General features: G+C 41.3%; 2 protein-coding genes across 3 annotated transcripts in view; both read right to left on the bottom strand.

Annotated features, from left to right (window-relative positions):
• Window positions 1–9808, bottom strand: part of KLHL12 (kelch like family member 12) — a 31930-nt gene extending 22122 nt beyond the window's left edge. The window contains exons 1-5 of one of the 2 annotated variants that reach the window (XM_024254946.2): window positions 9620–9808; window positions 8246–8681; window positions 6126–6365; window positions 3312–3465; window positions 1728–1945 (exon numbers count right to left, since the gene is read on the bottom strand). In XM_024254946.2, the coding sequence (XP_024110714.2) occupies window positions 1728–1945; window positions 3312–3465; window positions 6126–6320 (567 nt within the window). In that variant the 5' untranslated portion in view covers window positions 6321–6365; window positions 8246–8681; window positions 9620–9808. Of the gene's footprint in view, window positions 1–1727; window positions 1946–3311; window positions 3466–6125; window positions 6366–8245; window positions 9353–9619 lie in introns of those variants that run through there. The other variant, XM_063716676.1, reaches the window with a different exon arrangement.
• Window positions 9809–14413: 4605 nt separating this feature from the next.
• Window positions 14414–16161, bottom strand: LOC129048358 (large ribosomal subunit protein P1). The gene has a single exon (XM_054522903.1). The coding sequence runs from the start codon at window positions 14820–14822 to the stop codon at window positions 14478–14480; it is 345 nt and encodes a 114-aa protein (XP_054378878.1). The 5' UTR covers window positions 14823–16161; the 3' UTR covers window positions 14414–14477.
• Between the last annotated feature and the right edge of the window lie 936 nt (window positions 16162–17097).

The raw sequence follows: 17097 nt of genomic DNA, 5'->3' as shown, positions 1-17097 counted from the left end.
TGGCCACAATAGTGAAACTCCGTCTCTGCTAAAAATATAAAAAATTAGCTGGTGTAATGGTAGGCGCCTGTAGTCCCAGCTACTTGGGAGGCTGAGGCAGGAGAATCACTTGAACCCAGAAGGTGAAGGTTACAGTGAGCTGAGATCAGACCACTGCACTCCAGCCTGGAAGAAGTATACTTAAGACCTGTTATTATATTACACAAATATCCTAGTTTTAACAAAATAAATCAGGACAGAGTAATCATTTAGTTTATGGAAGTATATTAGAGGCTTTCTTTAAATAGTATTGCCTGAGCCTAGCATTGCTTGAGCCTAGCAGTTCAAGATCAGCCTGCACAACACAGCGAGACCCATCTCAACAAAAATTTTAAAAAATTAGCCCGATGTGGCGATGTGCAGTTCCAGCTACACAGGAGGATGAGGTGGGAGAGCTGCTTGAGCTCAGACATCCAGGCTGCAGTGAGCCATAACTGCACCACTGCACTCCAGCCTGGGTGACAGAGCAAGACCATCTTAAAAGAAAAAAAAAAATTAAAGAATTGGGCCACTGGAGATCAATACTACGGGCTTCAAAGACATCTAATAACTATATTGGACTTCTCACTCCAATTCTTAGCGTAACTACAAACCTATATGCAATAAAAACTCTGCTACTGGTACTCTGATTTAGAATTAGGATTAACTTTTCTTCCGTGTAGGTTAAGTCACTGAATGCCTGCCTGGCACAGGTAGTATCCCCCTGGTAGGTGAAGTATTATTCCTTCTTCTTCCCCCACAAGAGACAGGGTCTCCCTTTGTTGCCTAGGCTAGAGTGCAGTGGTGCGATCATGGCTCACTGCAGCCTCAAACTCCCGGGCTCCAGAGATCCTCCCACCTCAGCCTCTCAAGTAGCTGGGACCACAGGTGCTTACCACCATGCCGGGCTAATTTTATTTTTTTGTAGAGACAGGGTTTTGCCATGTTGCCCAGGCTAGTATCAAACTCCTGGACGCAAGCAGTTCTCCTGCCTCAGCCTCCCAAAGTGCTGGGATTACAGGCATAGGCCACTGCGCCTGGCCTACCATTCCTTTAACATCCAGTTCACGTGTCCCTTCCTTCCATCCGCTGCATCCTCACAACACAGTTATGATTTGGCTCCTGCTTCTGTAGATCCTCACTTCCAAACTTTTGTCTCTTCATTTCTGATCCACTCCTGAGCAAAGGTTTATTCTTCTTTCTTCTATGTAATGTCCTTACTTTGTATAGGCTCATTATTCTCATTATCCTCTTTATAACATTTTTTTTTTTTTGTCTATATCTCTGTCTCTACTAGCAGGTTGTGAATTTTCTGAAAGCAAGAACTATATTTACCCACTTGGGGATCTGTAGCACCTGGCATAGTAAGTGCTACATAGTAGATATTCTCAATAAATGTTTGTGAAATGAGTGAATGGGTAATAGAGAAGTGGTCTACAGATACCTACTTTACTTCCAATTTCTGCTTATTCTATACACTGTTTAATAGTGATTCTTACCCACTGGGATCATATATCTAATTGAAGAAAGTGGCAAACTCCCTCTCCATAAAAATGCAAATAAATTTGGTACAGGAGGGGTTAATGAAATCTTTGAGCCAAAATGCACACTTGATTATGAAGCCCTGATGGTAAGTAACTGCATCCCACTTTGCAAGTTCTGTAATTGCCCAATCTTGAAGAAACCATAACATCAAGACAAATCTGTACCTGAATTTCATCGCACTTGATTAGCTTTTCCACCTCTCCTTGACTCAGAAGAATGAACTCTTCATGCTGTACCACTTCAGGAAAATGCTTCTGGCTAAAAACCTCAGCTGCTTGCATCAGGTCAACACAATTGTGGGTTTCAGCAAAATCCCTAATACCCAGGCAATTAGAAGGGTCCAACTGACTTTCTAAGAACTCACAGCAGGCTTGTTTCACACCTAGGACAGACACAGGCAGCAAACACTTTAGAATAGTTGGACAGGTGTGATCTAGGCTATATTCTTGTATCTCAGCATCTTCTCTACATGTTATCAGATGAACCCTTGTTTCAACACCTAAGAAACAGATTAGAAATTCTATGCTTAAGGAACTTAAACTCTATTTCTGGCTTATGTACTGTGCCACCTTCAGCAAGACCTTTACACCTGTCTCTGCTTAATCTTTAAAATGAGTATTGCAAGATGAATCACATCCAGAGACCTGGCACAATTCAACAAAAATGCCTATAAAACTCTTGGGAATCAAACTATAAAACCAATTACTAATTCAGCATAATGTATCCATTTTCTACTCTACATGAAAACTTACCAAAAGACTAGAGCGAAAGAAAAGCACAAGATAGTAATAACAAATCTCATATTTATCTAATTGAAAAGTTCAGAGTATTTTAATTTTATGACTATGCACTAATGCAAAAGCTTCACACTGTTTAAATCACGTATTAAAAACTAAAAATGTGTCAATTATGTATATATAAAAACTGAAAACATAACTGAATGTTAAAAAAGAAAAACTGGGAACCAGGAATGGTGGCTCGTGCCTATAATTCCAGCACTCTGGGAGGCAAGGTGGGAGGATCACTCAAGCCCACGAGCTTGAGACCAGCCTGAGCAACATAGAGAGAACTCATCTCCACAAAAAAAAAAATTTGTTTTAATTAGCTGGGTGTGGTGGCATGCGCCTGTGGTCCCAGCTACTCAGGAGGCTGAGGTGTGAGAATTGCTTGAGCCCAAGAATTCAAGGATACAGTGAGCTGTGATTGCACCACTGTGCTCTAATCTGGGTGACAGAGTGAGACTCTGTCTCAAAAACAAAACAAAAAACCTGGGAATTGTAAGGGAAAACAAACCACCTGTAATCCTGTGAAAACATCATACTTTAATATTTTGTGCATCAATTTAAATTTCATTTATCTGAATGAAATACTACCACTTAATGGCCAGATAGATAAAGAGTATCCATGTAGGCTATGTATAGTATCAGTTTTTTATTATATTTCCTTATAGGTGTGTTACATACATGTATGTAAGAAAACACATAATTTCTCCTTCCTCCATTTTTTTTAAAAACAGAAAAGGTGCAAATGCTCTCTTTTATAGAGCCAAATACTCATATTTGGAGAAGTTCCTTTATAGTGCTATTGCCATCTGATCTCTTATTGCTCAATGAGACAAAAGCCGTGGCCAGTAAACGTGAACATCCATAGCTTGTCTCCAAAATGTTCATGATTAAGTTTACACTATTAATTTTCAACCTTTCCAGGGCTATTTTGACATAAACAATAGCAAGTTTTAATGTCTGTACCTTTCAACTGAAGCAGACAGGCTGCAGGAAGCAGTTCTTGTACATTCTCCACTGTCACATGTACTGTTTCTGTGTACACAAAGTCCAATAAAATTTCCATGGTAGAGGCAGTCAAACCTTGGATGTCAACATAAGGTTTCCCCTTCTCTGAGAGCTGGAAATTCAAAAGGTATAAAAGAATGATGGTTATAATTCCACAAGATAAAGGCAGAATCTCATATCTAAGAGCTTAGAGATGTTAATAATATTAATTGAACATTTATCTTTAAAAATTATAGGCCAGGCGTGGTGGCTCATGCCTGTAATCCCAGCACTTTGAGAGGCCAAGGCAGGCAGATCGCCTGAGGTCAGGAATTCAAGACCAGCCTGGCCAACACAGTGAAACCCCGTCTCCACTAGAAATAAAGAAATTAGTCGGGCATGGTGGCACATGCCTGTAGTACCAGCTACTCAGGAGGCTGAGGCAGGAGAATTGCTTCAACCCCGGAGGCGGAGGTTGCAGAGAGCCAAGATTGTGCCACTGCACTCCAGCCTGGGCACCAGAGTGAGACTCCAATTCAAAAAAATAAAAAAGTAAGAAAATAAAAAAATAAAATTATGCTCTATTTTTTTGGATTTTTTTTTTTTTTTTTTTTTTTTTTTTTTGAGACAGAATCTTGCACTGTTGCCCAGACTGGAGTGCAGTGGCACCATCTCGGCTCACTGCAAGCTCCACCTCCCGGGTTCATGCCATTCTCCTGGCTCAGCCTCCCAAGTAGTTGGGACTACAGGCGCCCGCCACCACGCCCGGCTAATTTTTTGTACTTTTACTAGGGACGGGGTTTCACCGTGTTAGCCAGGATGGTCTTGATCTCCTCATCTCGTGATCCGCCCGCCTCAGCCTCCCAAAGTGCTGGGATTACAGGCGTGAGCCACCTCGCCCGGCCAATTTTGTTGGATTTTAATAAAGCAAATATGGTACATCATCTGTAGCTTTCCAAATGAAGTGGGTAGTTATCTATACCCCAGGAATAAGTAATAGGTGACACTTTCCTGGAATAGCAATTTTGCCAGTGAATAACTTTAAAAATCTATTTCATATTAAAATACAGATGTATTACAGAATAGAATCCAAAAGTTCCATGAACATAGCACTGGTCCATGAACTTTTAAGATAAGACACAAAATTTCGAAGAAATTTCATGTTTGTAGAGGACCCTGTGGGTTATAACTCCAGTCTCTCCAGGGTTACCTAGTTCCTATCATCTGTCCTTAGACTACATTTTTTTTTCCTTTTTTGAGACAGGGTCTCGCTCTGTTCCCCAGGCTGGAGTTCAGTGGTGTGATCTCGGCTCACTGCAACCTCTGCCTCCCAGGTTCAAGTGCTTCTCGTGCCTCAGCCTCCCAAGTAGCTGGGATTACAGGAGTGCACCACCACAACCAGCTAATTTTTTTTTTTTTTTTTTTTTGAGACACAGTCTTGCTCTGTTGCCTAGGCTGGAGTGCAGTGGCATAATCTTGGCTCACTTCAAGCTCCACCTCCCAGGTTCAAGCGATTCTCCTGCCTCAGCCTCCTGAGTAGCTGGGGCTACAGGCACGTGCCACCATGCCTGGCTAATTTTTGTGTTTTTAGTAGAGATGGGGTTTCACCATGTTGGCCAGGCTGGTCTTGAACTCCTGACCTCAAGTGATCCGCCCACCTCAGCCTCTCAAAATGCTGGGATTACAGGTGTGAGCCACCATGCCCGGCCCTTAGACTGCATTTAGTAATGATGAGAAAGAACGTGCAGGTCATCCTAAGGGAGTTTCTTATGTAACATCATCTGAATACAAATAAACTATTTGTTACTTTTTCAAAATATTGGGTTAGACTAACTGAATTGTTAGCAGTATATTTAGTCTGAATTGTTAGTAGTATATCTTCTTGAAGCTATGAGTATTGATGAGGCCAGATAATCATAGAAAACTGTTTAGCTAAGAGAAGAAATCTTCAACTTTACAGGAAACTATCTGAAAATACCTTATGAAAATTTTACTAGATCTTAATCTTAGTTTAGAAATTCATTTTACTCACAAAACTCTGGTGCATCTCCATTATTAACTAAATGGCTTTAACATTTTTTATTTCTCCATCAGCCAGAGAATAACCAAAAAGCACTCTCTACCAAAGCCAAGAACAAAATCAATCCCTAACAGTAAAAAAGTCACTAGCACATTATTTTGAAAAAACATATTAGGTTTTATTAACATTTAATACAGTACTAATATTCATCAACAATTACTGTCCCAACACATTAAATGCATTTAATAATTATGATACTGAAATATGTAAGTACATGTATTCCAGAAATTTCTCATTCAATAAACTATATTTCCATCAAATAGTTTAAATATGGAAACAATTTCACTATGTAAGAACTTAGAGCAATTATACATTTTACATTTATATTTTGCTTTAGAATTTTTCAGCATGCTTCTCATTTACTACTATTTCATCTGATTCTCACAGCAACCTGGTAAGGTAGTTAGGTCTGATATTATTACTATTTAAGAGATAAAGGGGGGCCGGGCACGTGGCTCAAGCCTGTAATCCCAGCACTTTGGGAGGCCAGGGCGGGTGGATCACAAGGTCAGGAAATCGAGACCATCCTGGCTAACACGGTGAAACCCCGTCTCCACTAAAAATACTAAGTGGTAGATCTTATCCAGAATCTGCCAAAACATCACACTGTAAAAATTCACAATTATATCAAACTTCTACCATTTTATTCAGTGAAATTAGACAACTAGAGTTCCACGGGAGTTTCATTTGTGTGGGGCTAATTTATCACTTACCTCACTAGTGAACATGGCACAGAAGTAATCACTACAGGCAGCCAGCACAATCCGATGGGCAGGGAAGTCTTTCTGCTCTACTCTCAATGTCACATCACAGAGGGTATTGCTCTTCCTGAGGGAGTTCATTGAATTGAGGATGGATTTAGCATGAGTATTTGTCATTATGTCTTTGGGGGCCATAATGCCTCCCATAAAGCAGTGCGGAGAAAGAACAAAATGGGTCCTTGGATTCTGCAACTACGAGAAAAAAAAACAATGAGCATATTCAAAGAACCAGGGAAACTGAACATATTTAATTAGCTTTACAAATTAAGAACCTAAGAGGCTTCTTCAGACCCAAACATACACAAGTTGAGGGCACTCCTATGCCTGGCATCACCACCAACCACTATCTAGCCACTATCTAGTCCATGTAAAAGCTCTCTCTTCTTCCTCTGAATTCCTCTATCACGGTGTGCCTACCACTTGATATTTATTATGATCAATGCTGAAATGTAAGTAGAGATAAACAATATATGTCCTGTAAATCTTGACAAGGTTCTTGTCTCAAATGATAAACTGAAAATATAAAATTTCTTAAAGGTGTTATATCACTACTATTTAATGTCCTTAAGTAGGTAAGTATTTAGAGGGTGAGGATCCTGCTTTATATGTATGCTTTCTATTCTAGAAGTTGCACAGTAAATGTTTAGAATTTAATGTAAGAAAAAGTGTGTATTCAACTTAGAGCAAGAAAGGCCAGTCAGTAAAAATAAACTTTTTTCTAAAGAAGTATCCAAATGATTATGTCTGATGACTTCCAAACATATCTGGATTTCTTCTTAAAATGAAACTTCAGGCCGGGCCCAACAGCTCACTCCTGTAATCCCAGCACTTTAGGAGGCTGAGGTGGGTGGATCAGTTGAGGTCAGGAGTTTGAGATCAGCCTGGCCAACATGGTGAAACCTAGTCTCTACTAAAAATACAAAAAATAGCCAGGCGTGGTGATGCGCGCCTATAATCCTAGCTACCAAGGCTGAGGCCCGAGAATCGCTTGAACCCAGGAGGTGGATGTTGCAGTGAACCAAGCACTCCACTGCACTCACACCACTGCACTCCAGCCTGGGCAACAGAGCGAGACTCTGTCTCAAAAAAAAAAAAAAAAAAAAAAGAAACTTCAATTGGAGACCCATTACCTACACTGAATAGTGGAAACCACGCAAGTTATCAATGGACTTACACTTGCTTAAGATATTGAAGCTCTTCAACAAGAGGATATTCCTACTCTACATCTGTAAATGTCCATTACTGTTAAAGAATCGATATTGGAATCCAAAACTTTCTGAAATGATCTGGGGGGAAGGAAATCAAACTGTGGTCTCCAAAAGTCCCCAAGTCACAATTAATCTTTCAACAGGAAAAATGAGATCCTAAATTCTCATCTACTTCTGTTTGTAGTTGGCATTTTACTCTATAAGCACTATAGATAATCCCTCCAACAACTCTGCAAGACCCATTTTACAGAAAACGGGGTGATTCATCAAAGCATATGTTTTTCAAAAAGACTTAAGTCAACTTAGTTTCAACTCTAGGGGTGTAAAAAGAGTCTGGAACAAATGTCCATTTACTGTGAAGACAGCCTGGAGGGTGTTTTACCGTTTCCGTGTCAAAATGACAGTAACCCTGGTGTGCAGAGTGGTATTCCTTCTAGGGGATTCCTGCCTCAACACTCCAAGTCTCAGCATATCCTTCATCCTCACCCTTCTGAAGTGACCTATTTTCTAGAACTTTCGTTAACATCTGAATAGAGGGATTCCACTTCGGGAGATTCGGGGCAGGGAATGGGTAGTAAACTCGGGAAAGACTAAATTCTAGAGAAGGAAACGAAGTCCCTCCTCCTGATACCACCAGGCATATGGCCGGCACCGCCAGGTGCAGGTATCGGAGGGGGGCAGTTCAGGGGAAGAGTTGAGAGGGCGACCGAGGCCAGATGCCCCACCCCACCGCCAGCCTTCCTCCTGTCGGGCATGCCTCCCATTCCGCCTTGCAGGGAGACCAAGGATGGGGGGTAGGGCCATAACCCGGAGTTGACGGACAGGAAGGGAAGGGCTGACTGCCATCACTTCCGCGCAACTCACCTCCGCTCCCGAACCCACACAGCCGCGCCGGGCCGGTGCCCAGCCTGTGGGGATGGAGTGGGGCGCGGCGCCAGCAGGCGGCTCAGGAAGAGCCAAAGCGCCGCCGCCGCCGCCCCGACCCGGAGGCTCTGGAGGCTCTGGAGCCGTCCGGGTCTGGTCCCTGCGGCCGCGCGACGTGATGACGCAATGCAGCTGGAGCACCGCCCTCCTCCCGCTCCAGAGTCTGCGTCACGTGAGGAGATGGTGTCACGTGACCTGTCTGTACCCTAGTGCGGGGCTTCTGTACGCTGCTAGGAAGCCGAATTACAAAAAGGTCGGGAGGGCAGGGCATGGTGGCTCACGCCTATAATCCCGGCACTTTGGGAGGCCGAGGCGAGCGAATTACCTGAGCTCCGGAGTTCCAGACCCGCCTGGGGATCACGGCAAAACCCCGTTTCTACAAAAAATAAAAAAATAAAAAATTAGCCCGCACCGCGCCTGTAGTCCCAGCTACTCGAGAGGCTGACAGGAGGATCACTTGAGCCAGGCAGCAGAGGTTACAGTGAGTCAGGATCGCCACTGCACTCCAGCCTGGGCCACAGAATGAGACCCTATAAAAAAAAAAAAAAAAAAAGTCCGGGCGTGGCGCCTGTAATCCCAGCACTTTGGGAGGCCGAGGCTGGTGTATTACCTGAGGTCAGGAGTTCGAGACCAGCCTGGTCAAAATGGTGAAACCCCATCTCTACTAAAAATACAAAAAAAATAGCCGGGCGTTGTGGCACGCGCCTGTAATCCCAACTACTCAGGAGGCTAAGGCGGGAGAATGGCTAGAACCCGGGAGGCGGAGGTTGCTGAGCCGAGATCGCGCCATTGCACTCCAGGCTGGGCGACCGACTGAGACTCTGTCTCTTGAAAAAAAAAAAAAAAAAAAAAAAGCCTGGCGAAGTGGCTCACGCCTGTAATCCCAGTACTTTGGGAGGCCGAGACGGGCGGATCACGAGGTCAGGAGATCGAGACCATTCTGGCTAACACGGTGAAACCCCGTCTCTACTAAAAATACAAAAAAATTGGCTGGGCGTAGTGGCGGGCGCCTGTAGTCCCAGCTACTCGGGAGGCTGAGGCAGGAGAATGGCATGAATCCGGGAGGTGGAGCTTGCAGTGAGCCGAGATCGCGCCACTGTACTCCAGCCTGGGCGACAGAGCAAGACTCCGTCTCAAAAAAAAAAATTAAAAAAGGCTGGATGTTGTGGGGTCCGGCAGGGAGCCTGGGAATGTATCTACAGCTCGGCGATTGGCTGAGCCTGAGTTCTTCCCTACCGCTCACGAGGCAGGGCAGGCAGAGAGAATTCCAACGCTTAATATGCCAAGCATCTGATTGCAGCAAGTATGTTTTACCTTCCAGGTACTGAGGAACTTTTTGACATCGAGAAAACCCACAGAGGCCTCAAATTTCTTCACATCCATTGTCCACAATGGCCTTTTCGGGCCGAACAACGCTGCGGCGAGAATCCTCTGAGCCTTGCGATCCACAGACCTCAGTATATACTCTGCATCATAATGGGCCCTGTCATCACCACTGAATTGATTCTAAGGAAATTCTAATTAATTCAGGAAATTCTAATTTATTTTGGTGCACTTATCTTAGTGACTGAAAAGGCAAAAGGGTTAATTAATTAGTTCAGCTTATCTGAATGTCTAGACAAATTGTGTTTGGTAATAACTATTTTCCTCTGTGAGCCCTTTGATTCTTTTTTTTTTTTTTTTTTTTTTTTTGAGACGGACTCTTGCTCTGTCGCCCAGGCTGGAGTGCACTGTCGCGATTTCAGCTCACTGCAACCTCCGCCTCCCGGGTTCAAGCGATTCTCCTGCCTCAGCCTCTCCGAGTAGCTGGGACTACAGGTGCGCGCCACCACGCCCGATTAATTTTTGTGTTTTTAATAGAGGCGGTGTTTCGCCATCTTGGCCGGGCTGGTCTCGAATTCCTGACCTCGTGATCCGCCCGCCTTGGCCTCCCAAAGTGCTGGGATTACAGGCGTCAGCCACAGCGCCTGGCCCTTTGATTCTTAAGGGTACTAAAACCATAGCCAAGTGGGTAGCATTCTAAATGTACGTTGTGTCCCCATCTTCCATATAATACCTTCGTGATCTAAAACTGTCCCTGACTCACACATTGTAGAGAAGAATGCAAGATTGGTATATTATTAGGGGCATTTTGGAAATATTCGTCGATTTTAATAAAATTTTCCTTCACATATACTCGTGCACATGTAAAACGATGTATGTACAAGATTGTTAACTGCAGCATTGTTTGCAGATTAGATCGACAACAACCTTAAATGTCCATTAGTAGGGGACTGATTCAATAACGTAAAATCCAATACCATGAAGCTGTGAACAATTTATATACTCTATTATTGGTGTAAAAAGGTGGAAGATATATTCATATTTGCTTGTGTATGTGTAACATGTATTTGAAAAGACAAAATAAAGTGGTAACCTTGGTTTCTTTGGGGAAAGGAACTGTTTGGTTGTGAGACAGGGTGAGAAGGAGATTTTTGCCCTTTATAATTTATTTTGCTTTTGAATTTTGCATCATGTGAATTAAAAATAATCTTCAGAGCCTGGTGCGGTGGTGTGCACCTATCTACTTTGTCCTATCTACTTTGGAGACTGAAGCGGGAAGATTGCTTGAGCCCCGAAGTTCGTGACCAGCCTGGGCAACATAGCAAGAGCACGCCTCAAAATATATTTATATGTTCAATTTTTTAAAAAGTAAAAATAGGCTGGGCACAGTGGCTCACGCCTGTAATCCTAACAGTTTGAGAGGCTGACGCGAGTGGATCACCTGAGTTCAGGAGTTCCAGATCAGCCTGGCCAACATGGCAAAACCCCGTCACTACTAAAAATAAAAAAATTAGCCAGTCATGGTGGCGTGCGCCTGAAATCCCAGCTACTCGGGAGGCTGAGGCCGGAGAATCGCTTGAACCCGGGGAGCAGAGGTTGCAGTGAGCTGAGATAACGCCACTGCACTCCAGCCTGGGCAACAGAGCAAGGCTCCATCTCAAATAAATAAATAAATAAATTAAATTAAATTAAAAGTAAAAATAATTCCTTGTTTTCAGGATGTAAAATAGTATTTTAATGATATTGCCTAATTCCTGACTGCTAAATTAAGGATTTTTCCAAGTATGAGAAGGAACTTAATAAAAGAGGCTTTGTTTAGAGTATGCCCACTCCTTTTATTTACAAAATAAAAGATGGAGAAGCTGTTAGCAAGATTATCACACCAAAGGAACTAATTCAGACTTCTGACTTTTTTCTTCTTTTATTTCCTCTTTCTTTTTAATATTTGTGGGTACATAGTAGGTGTATATATTTAGGGGGTACAGAGGGATTTTGATACAGGCATATAATGTGTACTAATCACATCATAGAAAGTTGGGTATCCATCCCCTCAAGCATTTATCCTTTGTGTTACAAACAATCCAAGTATACTTTTAGTTATTTTAAAATGTACAATTCAATTATTATTGACTATACTTACCCTGTTCTATCAAATACTAGGTCTTATTCATTCTTTCTACTTTTTCGGTACCCATTACCCTCCCCACCTTCCCCCAACCCCCACTGTCCTTCCCAGCCTCTGGTAATCATCCTTCTACTCTCTATCTCCATGAGTTCAATTGGTTTGATTTTTAGATCCCACAAATAAGTGAGAACATGCAATGTTTGTCTTTCTGTGACTGGTTTATTTCACTTAACATAATGACCTTCAGTTCAATCCATGTTGTTGCAAATGATAGAATCTCATTATTTTTAATGACTGAATAGTACTCCATCATGAATAAGTACCACATTTTCTTTATCCCTTCATCTGTTGATGGACACTTAGATTGCTTCCAAATCTTAGCTATTGTGAACACTGCTGCAACAAACATGGGAGTGCAGATAATCTCTACGATACACTGATTTACTTTCTTTTTTTTTTTTTTTTGAGACAGAGTCTCGCTCTGCTGCCCAGGCTGGAGTGCAGTGGTGCGATCTCAGCTCACTGTAACCTCCGCCTCCCAGGTTCAAGCAATTTTTCTGCCTCAGCCTCCCGAGTAGCTGGGACTACAGGTGCAGGCCACCATGCTTGGCTAATTTTTGTATTTTTAGTAGAGACAATATTTCACATATTGGCCCCAATGGTCTCCAACTCCTGACCTCGTGATCCACCCACCTCAGCCTCCCAAAGTGCTGGGATTACAGGCATGATCCACCACACACAGTTGATTTACTTTCTTTTGGGTATATACACAGTAGTTGGATTGCTGGATTGTATGGTAGTTCTAGGTTTAGTTTTTTGAGGAGCCTCCAAACTGTTCTCCATAGTGGTTGCACTAATTTACATTTCCACCAACAGTGTACAAGGGTTCCCTTTTCTCCACATTGTTGCCAGCATTTGTTATTGCCTGACTTTTGGATAAAAGCCATTTTAACTGTGATGAGATGATATCTCATGTAATTTTGATTTGCATTTCTCTGATTAATTATGTTGAGCACCTCTTCTTATGCCTGTTTGCCATTTTTATATCTTTTTTTGAGAAATGTCTAAATATTTTGCCCACTTTTATTTTTTAAATATTTATTTATTTATTTTGAGACAGGGTATTATTCTGTCACCCAGACTGGAGTGCAGTGGTATGATCTTGGCTCACTGCAACTGCTGCTCCTCTATGCCAGGCTCTAGCGATCCTCCCACATCAGTCTCCTGAGTAGCTAGTATTACGGGTGCATGCCACCACGCTCTGTAAATTAAAAAAAATTATTTTTTATGAGAAGAGGTCTCACTATTTTGCCCAGACTGGTCTGGAACTCTGGACTAAGCAATCCACCTGCCTCAGCCTCCCAAAGTTGGGATTACAGGTGTGAGCCACTGCACCTGGCCTTAACCAGATATAATCAGATTATTAGATGTTTTTCTATAGAGTTGTTTGAGTCCCTTATATATTCTAGTTATTCATCCCTTGTCAGATGGGTAATTTGCGAATATTTTCTCCCATTCTGTGGATTGTCTCTTCACTTTATTGATGGTTTCCTTTGCTGTGCAGAATCTTTTTAACTTGATGGGATCCCATTTGCCCATTTTTGCTTTGGTTTCTTGTGCTCGTGCAGTATTACTCAAGAAATTTTTTCCAACCCCACTGGAAACAAGAATCTTTAAAAAAAAAAACAAAGAAATTTTTGCCCAGACCAACATCCTGGAGATTTTCCCCAAAGTTTTCTTATGTGTTTTCATAGTTTGAGGTCTTAGATTTAAGTCTTTAATCCATGTTGATTTGATTTTTGCATATGGTGAGAGATAGGGGTCTAGTTTCATTCTTCTGCATGTGGATATCCAGTTCCCCCAATACCGTTTATTGAAGAGACTCTTTTTCCCAGTGTATGTTCTTTGGCAGCTTTGTCGAAAATGAATTCACCGTAGGTATGTGGATTTGTTTCTGGATTCTCTGTTGTGTTCCATTGTTCTCTGTGTGTGTTTTTATGACAGTACCATGCTGTTTTGGTTACTATAGCTCTGTAGTATAATTTGAAGTCAGGTAATGTGATTCATCCCATTTTATTCTTTTTGCTCGGGATAGATTTGGCTACTCTAGGTCTTTTGTGCTTTCATATACATTTTAGGATTGTTTATGTTTCTGTGAAGAATGTTATTGGTATTTTAGAGATTGCATTGAATCTGTAGATTGCTTTGGGTAATATGGACATTTTAACAATATTGATTCTCCCAATCCATGAACATGGAATATCTTTTTATTTTTTGATGTTTTCTTCAATTTCTTTCATCAGTGTTTTATAGTTTTCATTGTAGAGATTTTTTTATTTCTTTTTCTTTTTTTTTTTTTTTTTGAGATGGAGTCTCACTCTGTCGCCCAGGCTAGAGTGCAGTGGCGTGATCTCAGACTGCAAGCTCTGCCTCCTGGGTTCACAGCATTCTCCTGCCTCAGCCTCCCAAGTAGCTGGGACTACAGGTGCCCACCGCCATGTTAGCCAGGATGGTCTCGATCTCCTGACCTTGTGATCCACCCATCTCGGCCTCCCAAAGTGCTGGGATTACAGGCATGAGCCACCATGCCCTGCCAAGATTTTTTATTTCTTTGGTTAATTCCTTGGTATTTAATTTGTGGTTATTGTAAATGGGATTGCTTTTTTTTTTTTTTTTTTTTTTTTTTAAAGTTCAGCTTTTTATTGAACACGTTATAAAAGAGGTTTAGTCAAAAAGACCAAAGCCCATGTCATCATCAGACTCCTCGGATTCTTCTTTCTTTGCTTCCACTTTCTTCTCCTCAGCTGGAGCAGCAGCAGTGGAGGGGGCAGGACCTCCTGCTGGTGCAGCACCAGCTGCTGGAGCAGGTCCACCAGCCCCTACATTGCAGATGAGACTCCCAATGTTGACATTGGCCAGGGCCTTTGCAAACAAGCCAGGCCAAAAAGGTTCAACATTTACACCGGCTGCTTTTATGAGGGCATTGATCTTATCCTCCGTGACTGTCACCTCATCGTCGTGCAGAATGAGGGCCGAGTAGATGCAGGCGAGCTCGGAGACAGAGGCCATGGCGCGGGCGAGTGTAGGGCTGGCGCTGCCGGACGCGGTGCTAGTCGCCGGATGAAGTGAGTGCCTCACCCCAACGCGGCCTTAGCTTCCTCGGAAGAACCGAGCACCTTGGCGGCAGCTGAGGAAAAAGGGATTGCTTTTTTTAAATTTATTTTTCAGATTGTTCACTGTTGGCATACAGAAATGCTACTGATTTTTGTATGTTGATTTTGTATCCTGCAACTTTACTGAATTTATCAGTTCTAATAGTTTTTTGGTGGAGTCTTTAGGTTTTTCCAAATGTAAGATCATGTCATCTGCACACAACGATAATTTGACTTTTTCCTTTCCAATTTGGATGGCTTTATTTCTTTCTCTTGTCTGATTGCTCTAACTAGGACTTCCAGTACTATATTGAATAACAGTGGTGAAAGTGGGCATCTTTTCAGGTTCCAGATCTAAGAGGAAAGGTCTCAGTTCGATACAATCTGTAGGTCTGTCATATACAGCTTTTATTATATTGAGGTATGTTCCTTCTATCCTTAGTCTTTTGAGAGTTTTTATCATGAAGGGATGTTGAACTTTATCAAATGCTTTTTCAGCATTAATTGGAAGGATCATATGATTTCATTCTGTCAATATGATGTATCACATTGACCGATTTGCATATGTTGAATCATCCTTGCATCCCTTGGAAAATCCCGCTTGGTCATGATGAATGACCTTTTTAATGTATTGTTGAATTTTGTTTGAAAATATTTTGTTAAGAATGTTTGCATCAATATTCATCAGATATGTTGGCCTGTAGTTTTCTTTCTTTCTTTCTTTCTTTTCTTTTTTTTTTTTGATATGTCTTTGTCTGTTTTTGGTATCAGGGTAGTACTGGCCTTGTAGAATGACCTTGGAAGTATTCCCTCCTCCTCTAATTTTTGGAACAGTTTGAGTAGGCTTGGTATTACTCTCATTACAAATGTTTGGTAGAATTCAGCAGTGAAGCCATCAGATCCCAGGCTTTTCTTTACTGAGAGACTTTTTATTACAGATTTGATCTTGTAACTTCTTACTGGTCTGTCCAGGTTTTGGATTTCTTCATGGTTCAATCTTGGTAAGTTTTATGTGTCTAGGAATTTATCCATTTCTTCCAGGTTTTCCAATTTATTGGAAATATAGTTGCTCATAGTAGCCATTTTTTTGTTTTGTTAATCTTTTGTATTGTTTCCTTCATTTCAAATTCACTTATTTCTGCTCTGATCTTTATTATTTCTTTTCTTCTACTAATTTTGGGCTCTGTTTGCTCTTGCTTTTCTGATTCTTTAAGATGCATCATTAGGTTTTTTATTTGAAGTTTTTCTTCTTTTTTGATGTAGACACTTTTAGCTATAAATTTCCTTCTTAGTACTGTTTTCACCATATCCTATAGGTTTTGGCATGTTGTCCTTCCATTATCATTTGTTTTAAGAAATTTTTTCAATTTCCTTCTTAATTTCTTCATTGACCCACTGGTCATTCAGGAGTATGTTGTTTGATTTCCATGTGTTTATATAGTTTCCAAAACTCCTCTTGTTATTGATTTCTAGTTTTATTCCATTGTGGTCAGAGAAGATGCTTCATATTATTTCAATTTTTTTGAATCTTTTAAGACTTGTTTTGTGACCTAACATATAGTCTGTCCTTGAAAATGATCCATATGCTGAGGATAAGAATGTGTATTCTGCAGCCACTGGATGGAATGTTCTGTAAATATCTATTAGGTTAATTTATTCTGTAGTGCAGATTAAGTTCAATGTTTCTTTGTTGATATTCTGTCTGGGAGATCTGTCCAGTGCTGAAGGCGGAGTGTTGAAGTCTTCAGGTGTTATTGTGTTGGGGCCTATCTCTGTCTTTAGCTCTAATAATATTTGCTTTATATACCTGGGTGCTTCAGTGTTAGATGCATATATGTTTACAAGCGTTATATCCTCTTGCTGAATTGTCCCGTTTATCATTATATAATGATCTTCTTTGTCTCTTCTTGTTTTTGTCTTAAAATCTATTTTTCTTTACATATAAGTATTTCCGCTAATAAAATCTTTGCACATATAATTTCATCTTAGCAAGTGCTTTGCTGAGAACTAGACTAACACACAGGACATCTGAGAATTTCTTTGGGTCCTATTCATTTGCAATAATCCAAGTTTACTAGTGTTCCCAAAGTTATATTTTTTAAAAATTGAAAATGGGTGTTTTATTAGTCTGTTCTCTCACTGCTAACAAAGATATATCCCAGACTGGATAATTTATAAAGGAAAAAGGTGTT

Source organism: Pongo abelii, chromosome 1 (genome assembly GCF_028885655.2).
Source record: "Pongo abelii isolate AG06213 chromosome 1, NHGRI_mPonAbe1-v2.0_pri, whole genome shotgun sequence".
Classification (NCBI taxonomy): Eukaryota; Metazoa; Chordata; class Mammalia; order Primates; family Hominidae; genus Pongo; species Pongo abelii.
This window is presented reverse-complemented; position numbering and strand designations above follow the sequence as displayed.

Bases quoted from the DNA above. Each gene is read 5' to 3' on its own strand.
- LOC129048358 (XM_054522903.1), bottom strand. From the start codon at position 14,822: ATGGCCTCTGTCTCCGAGCTCGCCTGCATCTACTCGGCCCTCATTCTG.